Source organism: Rhamphochromis longiceps, linkage group LG8 (assembly GCF_057381845.1).
Source record: "Rhamphochromis longiceps isolate RC_006_pf linkage group LG8, R_longiceps_female_GT1.1, whole genome shotgun sequence".
NCBI lineage: Eukaryota > Metazoa > Chordata > Actinopteri > Cichliformes > Cichlidae > Rhamphochromis > Rhamphochromis longiceps.
In genome coordinates, this window is record NC_140564.1 from 20,677,387 (window position 1) to 20,691,778 (window position 14,392).

The 14,392-nt window shown below is 39.8% G+C and overlaps 2 protein-coding genes across 11 annotated transcripts in view; both read right to left on the reverse strand.

Annotated features, from left to right (window-relative positions):
• svild (supervillin d) overlaps positions 1-786 on the reverse strand; it is a 46,372-nt gene extending 45,586 nt beyond the window's left edge. The window contains exon 1 of one of the 2 annotated variants that reach the window (XM_085416423.1): positions 632-786. The gene's annotated coding sequence lies outside the window, so the exon portion shown is untranslated. Of the gene's footprint in view, positions 1-392 lie in introns of both variants that reach the window. The other variant, XM_085416422.1, reaches the window with a different exon arrangement.
• Positions 787-3,302: 2,516 nt separating this feature from the next.
• LOC146663590 (N-lysine methyltransferase KMT5A-A-like) lies at positions 3,303-14,275 on the reverse strand. Of its 9 annotated transcripts, none has more exons than XM_085416433.1 (11): positions 14,139-14,275; positions 13,229-13,372; positions 11,912-12,074; positions 11,632-11,824; positions 9,657-9,734; positions 8,908-8,985; positions 7,972-8,025; positions 5,804-7,793; positions 5,616-5,684; positions 4,781-5,167; positions 3,303-4,286 (listed from the first exon to the last, which is right to left on the reverse strand). In XM_085416433.1, exons 2-11 carry the CDS (start codon positions 13,335-13,337, stop codon positions 4,072-4,074), a joined length of 3,336 nt encoding a protein of 1,111 aa, XP_085272559.1. In that variant the 5' UTR covers positions 13,338-13,372; positions 14,139-14,275; the 3' UTR covers positions 3,303-4,071. The 9 variants fall into 9 exon arrangements, with proteins under 9 accessions (XP_085272559.1, XP_085272558.1, XP_085272552.1 ...); XM_085416432.1 differs by having other exon boundaries at positions 14,004-14,139; XM_085416426.1 differs by lacking the exon at positions 14,139-14,275 and adding an exon at positions 13,959-14,001.
• Positions 14,276-14,392: the final 117 nt, after the last annotated feature.

Genomic DNA, 14,392 nt, shown 5'->3' on the forward strand with positions numbered 1-14,392 from the left:
ACAAGCCGGTAGTAGGCGTATTCAAGTGCAATATTAACCAGAAAGATTTAAACTGGTGTTATAAAAAGCAACATTTTACTCACACTGAGTAAAATACGAAGCTAAATATGAAAAAGGCGATGACAGCCGATTTACAATGAGTGTTTCGACCCAATGCATGCATCATATCCTTGTGCGCAACATTTTTTTTCCATATACAAAAATGCACGACTATCAGAGATGAGCATTTCCTCAAACAGCCATTAAATGCTTCAAATTGTTCACAGGAAGTACACAGTTTGTGCTAATGCCTTCAAACATCCAGCGTGACAGCACCGGAGTTAGTTACGCCATAACAACACGGTCATTACAAAAAAGGGGGGGAAAAATAACCCCCTAACTTGTAAACATACCTGCGACCCACCGTGGAGGTCTCCTTACGCGCCAGCAAACAACCACATACACGTCGAGATATTAGAGACCCTCTGTGATACAGCTGTTCAAACACTCGCTCTGTTTTGGAAAGTTTGGTGGCAGCACTAACGTTAACCTGAGCACGTAGTTCAAGCCGTCAGATAGCGTTTCACCGGCAAGAGCGAGTCCTGCACGACAGACGGCATGAAAGCAAAGTGAGCAATGAGTCAGCACTTGCCTTCTTCAGAAGACAGATAGGCTCTCCATACCACCCTTCACCGAAACTGAGGGGTCAGCACGGCGGAGTCCTGCCTGGTCAGTATGCAGAGAGAGAAAAAGCTGTGATAGCGGCTACTGGAAGCAGGTCGAGTGGCTTCAAACTTAAAATGCTATCTCTTCTCTGATTGGTTGGAACCAAACGGCGGTGCGTTCGCGTCTTTCCAGTAAACGCCCCTTTTCCTAGCTGTAATGTATAAATTATGACTGTGTGTGTGTCTGTGTGTGTACAGTAAGAAAATAAAAGTAATTATATACCAAGAAGTTAAATTTAGTAAATGCCAAAAGCTTTACATGACTACATTATGTGTATTCCTTATTGGGGCATTTCTTGTTTGTGCTGCTTGATACACCGCATTGTACCGCACTGATTAAAATAAAAACAATAATTGAGCCAGTGGCAAAGTCTATGATCTGTTAGTGAGGGACTGAAAGCTTTAACACTATTTATCGATCCATAAACTAAAAAATGGGGTGGGGTGGGGGGTATACAAACCCAACACTTTAAAAACACACTCTCCCCTCTTTCTCTTTGCGTGTCACTGTCGCTGCTTCTTATATGTTACAGATTTTGTTACACATGCAACCACATAATGCAAAGCAGGTGAGTTCTATATCTGGCACTCTGGTTGCTCATTAAGCGAAGGCCCGCTTTGATATCTTGCAGCGCACCCTGGTGTTCATTGAAAGGCACTGTAGGTACAGCATTGTGAAATAGTCATGAACCAACCCTTCATTTCTTTATATTTTGCAAGGAAAATGAGAAATAGGTGCAAAAACATGTGCAAATACACATCGTAATACAGCATCTAAGGCAAGAACTTAGTTTGAAAACTCTTAAGAGCTTGAAAATCAGAATTTGGAATGAACACCTTTATTCTAACCACACACTGAACTATCATAGGCAACTTTTCATTTGGATTGAGCACGTAAGACCTTTTGCCCCTGATTTTCAGTGCAGTTATCGTGTAATGTGCCATATCTTAGCTTTTTCTTCCTGTTTCTCTTTCTTAAGATTGGCTTCTTGACAGCCACCCTTCCACTGAGACCATTTCTAATGAGATTTCAGTGAATAGTTGACTGAACAGCTGCAGAGCCAGATGCATCTCTCAGGTCCTGTGTCAGGTCTTTCCTGGATTTTTCCCCTCTTTCTTAAGGAAATGTAGGTTTATAAGGCCTGCAGTTTCTTCCTTTGTCCTCCATTTGTCTGGTTTATGCCAAGTTTACAGCTAACAGCGCTTTGACCTTGTTGGTGCAAAAATTGGCATTTTTCATAGATTCAACTAAAGAACTGGGAACAAATTATGTGTTTTGCAACAGGCTCCTAGTAGCAAAGTGCCTGAAGACACAAATTAAAATAAGGTATTTGCTAAGTTGTTTTGTGCAGACACAACTGTGGTTTGTCCCTTGAGTTAGGTATGTCTTTATGCTTAAATGATTCATAGGTTGGAGTTACGAGGCTTAACAAACAAACAGAAAGCAAGAACAAAAAATCCATTTTCTTCATTCAAGGCCACCTGAGCAGTAGTTCTCAAGTAAAGGCAGAAAATATTTTAAAAAATGAGGGAATGCTTAAAACCTATGTACAATGAACAGCTTTTACACTGTACTGCATTCAGGAGAGAAAGTAAAACAAAAATTTAATATGTGTAATTTGTCTTTTTTTCATCAAACATAACAAACAGGTTACAAACAGGTTATTCTGAAGCAATACGGTCAGCTCTTGATTTCCAGAATGTCTAAGATGTAGAAAAAAACTAAACTTCCTGCTGTGTGATAGATACAGATTTATAGATTGTGAGAGCATTGTTCACTTTACAGCATTTACCTTTGGCTTCTTTGCTGACTGTTAGCCCTACAGAGAAACCCCCCCAGAAATGCTCATTAATGTTTCACTTTCACACTTCTGGAACAAATCATGCCTAGTTGAGATTTAACTTGAATGGCTTCATTCCTGTCATGGTGTACTTGGAAACTAAAAGGGAATAGCAAGAGCAGATAAGAAGACAGACTGGTTTGTGTACGTGCGTGTGTGTGTACTGTGTTTACATATCTTTGTGGGGACCAAAAATTGGAAATTTACTGTACTTGTCGGGACCAACATCCCTTATGGGGCCAAAGTCCACGTCCCCATGAGTTTGAAAGTATTTTTGAGACTCAAAATGTGGTTTTAGTGTCAGTGTTACAAATAGGTTATGGTTAGGGTAAGGATTAGGGTCAGGCATTCATTTTTTATGGTTAGGGTGTTAGGGTAAGTGGCTAGGGATATCATTATGTTAATTAGATGTCCCCAGAAAGATATGAAAACACAACTGTGTGTGTGTGTGAGTGTGACTCTAATGCCTTTGTCTTCCAATCATGTTTTTGTGCTGGTTGCACTCTAACAAGAGTCATGCCATCACAGGTTATATGAGTTTCCTCTATTAGTCAGAGGCTAATAGACTAATACAGCGACATGCCCTTCTGCGAGTGTGCGCGCGCGCACACACACACACACACACACACACACACATACGTGTTTTCATGATATATCAGTACCTATGACAAAAATGTGACAAATGGGAACGTGCCTTTCTGAAGGTCCTAGAGGCATGGGAATCACAAAAAATTTGACCCATGCTTCCAGGAACACGCCCATCTGTTGAGATTTTGGCTAGGGTTAAATTTTGGTCAAACCTGAATTTACTGCTACTTATGAGGACACTGTCAGGTTTATGTGACTTATGAGTACCATAAGGTCACACACACTGATATTTCATGTTTAGGTGAATTGTGAAGCCCATGGATACACACATAATTTTCAAGTATACATGACTTATAAGGACCAGGTAAGGGTAGGGTCTGTATTTTCAGCTTGGCTCCTTTTGAGATTACAATATAATAGGCATGGATGCACAATAGTAATGCTCACCAGTCGGGTAACTTCTGACAGAAATATCAGACATTCATGTGTTAATACAACACAGTAAATCTGAGCTGTATAGAGACTTAAAAAGAGACATAGCTCAAAAATGTGGTCAGTCTACTTTTTAAGTCTTAATATTGTATTGCATTAATTTTGCAGTGAATGTTTATGTGAATAAAAACATGGAACATTTTCTGCCTTTCTTATTTTTTAATTACAAAATGCACCCATAATAAACAGATTTATGGGTATAAACAATGCAATGCAGAGACCTGTAATACTGAAATAACTGTGAGTGACCTGCAATACTGAAATAACTGAGAGTAACAAACTATCTCCCTTGAGTATTAACTTATGATGGCAAAAACCAGGAGAAAGGACTGAGTAACTTAGTCATTACTAACCCAACAGACAAAGTCAAAAATTAAAAAAAAATAAAAATGAAAATCAAGTTAATTTTAACTGATGCAGCATTCCTGAACCTGCATTTTGTAATTTTATTTATTCATCTTTCTTTTCAATGCTACGATCCTGTTGTGGATGTAATACTTTATGGCAACCCAGTCTCTGCCTTTCAGAGCTGCCGGCTCTGCTTGGATGCAGGAGTCACATTCCTTTTTGCCAGGTACTTTGCAGCTTGTTATGAAATGAAGTAAGTGCCGCTCAACAGCCTTTACTTCATCATCTGTCCACTTGCACCTTGCCTTCCCAGCTGTCATAAATGGAAACAAAAAATATATATCTTAATGCGAATGTAAGATAAGAGAGAAAATATTCTAGTTTCTAATGTGAATACAAAATGTTCTTAAACCTTGCTTTCTACTGGAGCACTTTAAAGGAGCAATAAGCACAATTCATCATACTTAGGTTGAAGGAATTAAAAATGGCTATGTGAATAATTAGAGGTGTAATTTCATCTGGAGTACAGCATGAAGTCACAATCCCTCTCTCTGTGTTGATCTCCAGCCATAGACTTTGGTTTGGTTTACAGGCAGTGCAAAACAGCACACCTAGCAGTGAAAAGATATTGCTTAATGCTCCTTCAAGGATGCTTGGGATGAACCATTTGAAGTGCTGTGTTCTGCTGGGAATCAAAGAAGATGAAACGGATTATGATAAAAGCTCTTAATAGTGTCATGCCTGAAAAGAATAAACATGTCCATTGATAACAAGTATATTCACTTAAAACATTTTGTATATGGGTACCTTTACCCTTTCCTGGTGCAGTGTTGCTGATGTTTTTGCTGTCCAGGGTGGTTGAGGCAGAAGCGCCCTCCATATTGTCCAGGGTGGTTGAGGCAGAAGCGCCCTCCATATTGTCCAGGGTGGTTGAGGCAGAAGCGCCCTCCATATTGTCCAGGGTGGTTGAGGCAGAAGCGCCCTCCATGTTGTCCAGGGTGGTTGAGGCAGAAGCGCCCTCCATATTGTCCAGGGTGGTTGAGGCAGAAGCGCCCTCCATATTGTCCAGGGTGGTTGAGGCAGAAGCGCCCTCCATATTGTCCAGGGTGGTTGAGGCAGAAGCGCCCTCCATATTGTCCAGGGAAGCTGAGTAAAGTGTGTGGCTTTGGTTCCCAGAATTCTTGGTCCTTGAGCCTTTGAAAAGTAACAGTGAAATATGAGAATTAATGCATTTTTTGTTTGCATTGTAGGCAAAGTCAGCATTGGGCAGTGTGTAATTTTACATTTGATATGAATATTTTACATGTGAACATAATCTACTAATAATACTCATCAATACTCAGGCATCTCCCTAGAAACACATTACTTGCATGCACTACCTCTCAACTTGTGTGCCTAATCTCACAGAAGTGGACCTCCTAATCCTTATATTTAATATTTGCCTTTGTATTGCTTATTTATGCATTTTGCCAGACTTCAATGTATCCAGATCTTTTAGTACCATATTAATGAATGGTGTCTACCATTCTGTCTAATTTATATACTGCTGTCCCTTAAGCCCATCTAACATGACATGAACCTATTAACTGTCTCCAGTCTCATAACTTAAAGATATTATCACACACTGGGCAAGTCAAGATACCTTTGTGTTGTTGAGGGTCAGTGATGGTTTCTCCACTGGAATCATCATCACCACTTGTAACTGCTTCATCTTGTTGGGGAAAAATAATCAAGACAAAATATTTATATTAGAATCTGCTGAACATTCACAAATGTTATATTCAAAGATAACTATGTTTCAAAAAAAAAAAAGAAAGAAAAAGAATTCACCATCAGGATTGATCACGATGTCATCCAGCCCTTTCCCCTGCAGGTCAGACAGTTTTCCTTTCTCCATTGCAATCAACAGTTTGCTGACTTTTGCAAGCTGCAGGGTACTCTCTGGAAGCCGGTAGAATTCTCGATGGACACGGATGTCGTGTCCGAGAAAGGTGGCAAGTTGATCCATTTCATTTTCTTTTAGATTTAGTACTGTGGACAAAGTGGCAACTTGTTTCCGCAATCTTGTTGAGGTAAGGGCCTCTGGGTACTTTGCACCACATTTATTTGCATACTTGCGAAAGCAGTCAGAGCCTCTGTAATGGGAAAGGACACCTGGGCGTGCAAACAAGTACACATTCTCTGTGTGGACTTGACACTCACTTCTGGCTTTTGCGAGGAGCTCCATTGCAGTGATCATGTCAGGTGTGAGAAGCACAGGTACCATTCTTGATCTTTTACCACGAATCTCAACTCTGTCAAAGTGCTTTGCAAGTTTCCTTTCAAACTCAGTTAGGCCGATCATAATGTCAGGATTCAACTCTGTGCGATTCCGGGATGTAAAAACCTGGAGCTCCATTTTTGAAACTTCTCCTTGCCTTTTTCTGTTAAATAGCACTACCTGCGTCAAAGTCACTTGAGCAAGATTTCCGAAGGTTGTGCTGTTGGGTTTTTCCTCAAGGTCCTTCATGTACATTGCGGACTTAGTAGCAAGAAACTTATGCAGCAGTGACACATCCTGTGTAAATGGCAAAATCTGTGGTTTATTCCATTTGGCTTGTTGAAGTGTGCCCAATGCAGCAGCTGAAATGGACTCTGACCACTTTTTTTCATACAGAGTGGCAAACTGCTTGGCTGACTCTGCAACATCATAGCGATTTGCAATGATGGCTTTACACTGCACAATGCTTGCAACTTTAGCCAAACTGTGTCCCAATTTCAAAGCCAAGGATGGGGTTTTATACGAGTTGCTCTCCTGCTCATAACCAGCAACAGCTCTGACTGCTTGTATGACATGGGGAAAGTTAGTAGGCATAACAAGGTCTTCTGTGCTCTTCAAAGGTGTCATAGCTCTGGCGGTTATCAATAACCTTGCGATCTCTCTCATTTTTTGGCGTATGTAATCATTCCTTTTCTCATTTGGTTTTCTGCCATTGTACAGTGACTCACCAAGGCTAAGAATGTCTCTTTCACTCGTTACTACAAAGGAAATGTCATCCTGATTCATTTCACAAGCAATCTTCCATACAGCTTCATGAACTTGATCAGGTTTCGGTAATTGCAGATGCATCCGTCTTTGCCCAGAGGGAGCTTCCTCATTAAACCTCTGAGGGCACCTTCTCACATGCCTCCAAAGGCAATTTCTTGCATATAGTCCTTGACAAAATTTACAATGACGGTAGTCCTCAGATCCTGTTGCAGTAGTGGGTCTTCGACAAGCAACCATTTCTCCAGCACCAGAAGTTGCCACAGTAGCATTATGGTTAAAGTTTCCCCTCTTCTTAATAGAGCGCAACAAATCTCTTCTTTTGCAGGATCTTTTATCATAACTGAAGGCGCTTGCAACTTCCGGCACATTACCGTGGGCAGATTCAAGGTGTCTTGCCAATTTAGCAATGGCCTTTTTACAATATAGACAGTATTGCTTCTTGTTGTACTTGCTTTGTCTTTCCGTGTTTGGCAAAGGTAGGACTTTTATGGAGCTGTTTTTAGGTGATGTGACCCCTGATGAATCAAAACTGCGGCTTGTTACCGAAGTACTGTGACTGCTACTTCTCAGTGACAAACTAAATGTTGTAGGTTTCTCTGAACTGGTGATCTTCCCACTGTGTCCTGAAGCCGTCTCCAATGCCATGTCATTTAACGTATTTTGGGGAACCACAGATTCTGTGATTTTCATGTCCACACTATGGAGACTTGTGTCAGAGGAACTGCCACATGAATCTGGGAAATAGTCTTTATCTTCATAATCCGTACAATCTGAGAATTCATCAGTAGAGATCTGAACGAAAATGGAGAAAAAGCATCTTTGTATTTATTAATAGCTAGAATGTCATTCCCCCTCCAGTAGCAGAACATTCTGCAATCCATGACTTGATGAAAATGCATTCATGTAGTAAATATGCATAATTACATAGCATAAACAATTTGAATGAAGAAGAAAAAGGCAGCTGGCTTACCTGCTCTGAGGTAGCTGTCTGGTGAAAGGTGAGAACTCGAGATTTTTGTCTGGCCTTACATGAAACGTAACAAATTCAATGTTTGTAATTATAATTCATTTGAAAACTAACTCAAAATTATTATGCAATTCAGTATACTGTAAAAAACATTGCTAGTAGGTTAAGAAATGAAAAACAATGCATTGTAACTTAATAGTGAGAATGATTTAACATACATATCACACACTTTGTGTCATGTCATTTTGACATAAAATCTTGGGTGAAAATTCATTTGTGAACCCTGTCAATCATTAATTATATTTGCTGAGATGAAAGGCTGCATTGAGTTCACATATATGTCACAGATACATTAGTGAACATTATTGACAGGAGGATCTGAGTTCCTTATTCTAGATATTATAGAAACTTAACACAGTACAGTTCTGCTACCCAACAATATGAGGACAGTGTAACACACACACACTAGAGTTGTTGGTCCAACCATATGAGGACGTATTCTGAAACACACTCATGTTCTTCACAGCTTGAAACAATATGAGGACATGACGACTGAACACATGTAGAGTTCATGTTCCTGACTTCTAACTTGTCCTGCTGTTGGCAATAAAAGCTCTAAACCCAACACTGATGTAAAGCCATCTATTTCCCCAGAAATCCAATCATGTAAACTGATCAGCTTCAGGTTAAATGGACAAAAACATGCGTAAAAGGACAAAAATATTAAATTTAATTGGAATAAAGACCAAATTGATGCTTTAAAGGGAAAGTTTGGACTAACAACTGGTATAGCCAATTTCCTTCTCCTAATGCTAATGTTGATTTTGGGAAACTTTCACTCAAACTGATTGTTTTAATACAATCAAAGTGCATTTCATTTATGCACTAGGCCCAACTGACTCATATACTTGATTCCAAATACAAAAATTTATGCGTAACCTGTTGGAGGAATGAAGTGGATTTGTCACTCACTTCTTGGTCTGTAGGAGGTTGGGACAGGGTCTCAACACTTGGTGTCTGCAACAAAAGACAACAATATAATGTCAGAAACATTCTGTACTACAAATGCTGACTAGCTCATTAACTACAGATCATACTTGTTTCAGTGAACATTATTACAGAAGGATCTGACTTCCTTATGCCAGATTCTATAGAAACTTAACACAGTACAGTTCTGCTACCCAACAATATGAGGACAGTGTAACACACACACACTAGAGTTGTTGGTCCAACCATATGAGGACGTATTCTGAAACACACTCATGTTCTTCACAGCTTGAAACAATATGAGGACATGACGACTGAACACATGTAGAGTTCATGTTCCTGACTTCTAACTTGTCCTGCTGTTGTCAATAAAAGCTCTAAACCCAACACTGATGTAAAGCCATCTATTTCCCCAGAAATCCAATCATGTAAACTGATCAGCTTCAGGTTAAATAGACAAAAACATGTGTAAAAGGACAAAAATATTAAATTTAATTGGAATAAAGACCAAATTGATGCTTTAAAGGGAAAGTTTGGACTAACAACTGGTATAGCCAATTTCCTTCTCCTAATGCTAATGTTGATTTTGGGAAACTTTCACTCAAACTGATTGTTTTAATACAATCAAAGTGCATTTCATTTATGCACTAGGCCCAACTGACTCATATACTTGATTCCAAATACAAAAATTTATGCGTAACCTGTTGGAGGAATGAAGTGGATTTGTCACTCACTTCTTGGTCTGTAGGAGGTTGGGACAGGGTCTCAACACTTGGTGTCTGCAACAAAAGACAACAATATAATGTCAGAAACATTCTGTACTACAAATGCTGACTAGCTCATTAACTACAGATCATACTTGTTTCAGTGAACATTATTACAGAAGGATCTGACTTCCTTATGCCAGATTCTATAGAAACTTAACACAGTACAGTTCTGCTACCCAACAATATGAGGACAGTGTAACACACACACTAGAGTTGTTGGTCCAACCATATGAGGACGTATTCTGAAACACACTCATGTTCTTCACAGCTTGAAACAATATGAGGACATGACGACTGAACACATGTAGAGTTCATGTTCCTGACTTCTAACTTGTCCTGCTGTTGTCAATAAAAGCTCTAAACCCAACACTGATGTAAAGCCATCTATTTCCCCAGAAATCCAATCATGTAAACTGATCCGCTTCAGGTTAAATGGACAAAAACATGTGTAAAAGGACAAAAATATTAAATTTAATTGGAATAAAGACCAAATTGATGCTTTAAAACCCTCGGAGGGTTTAAGTCAAAATAGGGACCCTTTGGATTTTTGATTCTCAATATATCAATCATTTTAAAGACTAGTTGCATGAAACTTGGCCATGAGGTGCATTTTAGGATTATTTTTAAAATTCAATGATCCCCTCTATGGTGTGGTATATAGCAAAGGAGATTCACATAAGTGTTACCTCCTGTGTTCCTCGTACCATTTTGGGTCCCATTGACTCCCATTATAATCACATATTTTCGATATACTGTAATCCTGACATGTGATGATGCCTTTCTCGTGAATACCTAATGGATCTAAGCCTCAGCCTTCAAAATAAAGGAAAAATAGGTTTTGGATCAAATGAGCAAAATATTAGGTACAGCACCACCATAGACATTTTCAGTGGTTTTGAATGCAGGACATGGTTATCTTACTATGCAAAATACATGACAATAAAACAGCTCATCACCATAAAATAGTCTTGATGTAGTGGAACTGATATAACAGAGTGGTGTGAATGTGATTGAGAATATATTTATACTGTGTGTCGGTCGCAAACAAAACAGCCTATAGAGCCGCCTTCTTGAAGTGAACAACGGCAGCCTGCTCCGTTTTTTGTTTTTTTTTCCCTTCTCTGAACCTCTGTCAGTGTTATGTTGCTCCACTTTGCACACACTGGCTCTGAGCAAGTGAGTGGAGGGGTGCAAAAGCAGCCACGTGTTTGCAGAGCAGAGGGGGGAGGGGTGCAAAAACAGCCACCTGTTTGCAGAGCAGAGGGGGGAGGGGCAGTTGTTACTCTCTCAGTGGCAAGTCAGCAGAGCTGGGGGAGAGACAGAGAGAGATCCTTTTCTATCTTCTTGGATTCAAGTGCACATTTGAAGTCTGTGAGAATAGTTTGCAGCCTTGTCTTGCGAGTCATTTCTGCACAGACGCCACGAAATGCACAGATGCGCGCACGGACAACACAAAGCGCACGGTCAATTTCGGGGAGGCTCTTGCTGAGAAAGAGCAGCAGTGCTCATCGTGCAAACAGCACATTATTATCGTAACTGCTGCAAAGATATATATATTCTGAAACACACTCATGTTCTTCACAGCTTGAAACAATATGAGGACATGACAACTGAACACATGTAGAGTTCATGTTCCTGACTTCTAACTTGTCCTGCTGTTGGCAATAAAAGCTCTAAACCCAACACTGATGTAAAGCCATCTATTTCCCCAGAAATCCAATCATGTGAACTGATCCGCTTCAGGTTAAATGGACAAAAACATCTGTAAAAGGACAAAAATATCAAATTTTGTCAATAAAACCCTGCACTGATCTACTCTGGTCTTCATAACTAGAATAATATCTATCTTTTCATCTACTAATATTTAACATTCCCTGTACTGCACAATCTATGAAGAGGATTTACTTACCAGAGCTCGCCATGGCCACATAGATTCTCCATAGTCATAGGTGATTTCACTCTCCGCTTGGATATTTTCAATAGCAAACAAGCAGAGATGAGGTTTATCCTGGACTGCCAGCTGTTTCATCTTGCAGTTTGGGTACTTGTGGTCATCATTAACCAGCCGGCCAAGTGAGTCGTCTTCACGGGAGGCATCAATGCTAAAAGTGAAGAAAAGAACATATGTTTTGTTCACTAAAAACATAATGTTGTAAAGAACAACTGATATTGTATATGCCTTTACTTACCACCATGTGCTATTTTTCCATTTAAAATCAAATAGGAAAGCAGTTTGCTTTTCTGTGTACTTTTTCTGCCGCTTGTCCCGTTCATGTTCTGAGATAAGCTCCCCACGGTACTCGACCACAAAGGATCCCTTTTCAATTGGTTCAGAGGCAAATACACCACGTCCTAATACAAGATGTTCAATAAGTAGCGTTAAGTAATACAATCCAAATCAGGTTTACTGCAGCTGATCAGCCACTGACAAAACATATGCAGAACAAACAATCACAAAATGTTTTAATTGTGAGGGGAACATCTAGATCAGGGGTGCCCAATCCCGGTCCTCGAGAGCTACTGTCCTGCAGCTTTTAGATGCATCCTTGTTCCCACACACCTGAATCAAATGAATGGCTTGTTATCAGGCCTTTGCCAAACATGATGGCATGCTGAAGAGATCAAACCATTTGATTCAGGTGTGTGGGAACAAGGATGCATCTAAAAGCTGCAGGACGGTAGCTCTCGAGGACCGGGATTGGGCACCCCTGATCTAGATGCTTACGTTCAGGGCTGCAACAAATGAGTTGATACAATAAATAAATGCTAATAATAAAAAAAACAATTATTAAAATAGTTGGCAACAAATTTCAAATACATGAAAATATAAAACATTTTTTAATCTAGATGATAGATAGATAGCTAGCTAGCTTTGGGAGGTTCCCTCAGGGAAACTGAAGCAATTGTTATATATTTGTCACGGTCCGGGGCAGCGGCCGTGTGGAGAGTGGAAGGAGGACCCAAAACGCAGCACTTATTCAGGTGTGAGGGTGATTTATTGATAATATCAAACACAAAGTGGAGATGGCAAACAGAACTAAGGACGAAACTAAACTGGGATAAACTACACAGAGGAGTGGGAAACCTGAACATGAAGGGAGAACAGCAGGGAGAGCACGCAGAGGATTACACCAGGTATGAACACAGACGACGCGACGAGGAACAGAGGCAAACACACACTATAAATACACAGAGAGATACTGGGAAGTCACACACAGGTGGGAGACACAGCTGGACCTGATTAACCTGATGAGACAGGGGAACACTAACACCAGGGACCAACAGAGGGAGCACAAACCCAGAACCCAGTGTCTAAAATCCCAAACACAAACCATCCCAAAACAGCCATGAATAATAATGAAAGTAATAACAATAAAGAACATAAACACAAAGTCACCGAGTCATGGTCGCAGGGCCATGACAATATTATTAAATATTATAATAAACATTAGTTGCAGCTCTGGTAATATTCATGCAGTAGCCATAAGGAACAACATATAACATACCTTTATAGTCATTGATCCATTGGGCCTTTAAACAAGTCTTGTCACTTCCAGATAAAATAAAGTGAGCAGCCTCTGCTTCAGGACGAAGTCTGAGTCTTCTTTTTGACATGTTCTTCACTCTCAATCTGCTCAACCTGTACACATCTTCATGAGAAAATGACGAAAAGTCAGCAAGACAAAACCAACCAGTACTTTCTTTACATGGTATTTTAAATAGTATTTTTCTGCCTTAAATCACAATGCATTTGCTAATCAGACTAATATACCAGTGCAAACACTTTGCAAATGTAATGTGACATTAAATTACCTTCACGAATAATTTTAACATGCCAATACACGGACAAATACTGTAAACTGTGCACTTTACTACCATTACTGAAACACTAATGTCATTGATTTGTGCTAAACAGGAAAACATTAATATTATCATTTAAATCCCAGAAAACATATCTTGAAATAAAATGCGTGTTGCAGTAGCCTACACTTAAAAAGAGCTTAGACTGACTGTCTCTGCAGTTGCAGATGCAGAGAGGGCCGCAGGCCCTTTAACTCCAGTGGAAATTTAAAAACAATTAAATTTAACTTCTAATATCTGTTGCTGAAGATAAAGCTAAAGTATATTTATTACCATTTATCATCATGCACCATTTTAACTTTATTCAAATCGATTGTGTGTTGTTTCCATTCCATTTAGCTAACATTAATTAGCTTGTTAAACATACAACTTTACCTCGAAGCGTGCGTGAAATCATGGATATCAAAGGTAAATACATACGTCAAGATAAATCTCTCCTGAGTGCTGAAGGTCCCGGATGTGCCGTTCACGCAGAGCTCCGGCGAGTTTGTATCTTGCCGTGACCAGCAGCTCTTTGGTTGAGGCTTTCGAACAATCAGATGCATCTTTACTCACTTGTTGACCAATCAGAGACGTCGTTCTATGCTCCACTGACGAAATGCTGCATCCTCTCACCAGCCACGGTCTCTCCTCGTCCATTTAACAACAAAAACACAGCAACACGTGCTGTATTTGAGGTAGGAACACTTGAGAACTGTCACAATGTTTTGCAAACTGCTGTTACAGTTAATTTCGTTCCGTTAATTTGTTTGGTTCCTATTCTGAAGTAACACTTAATACACATGGGGTTAGCTTGCTGGTCTAGTTTA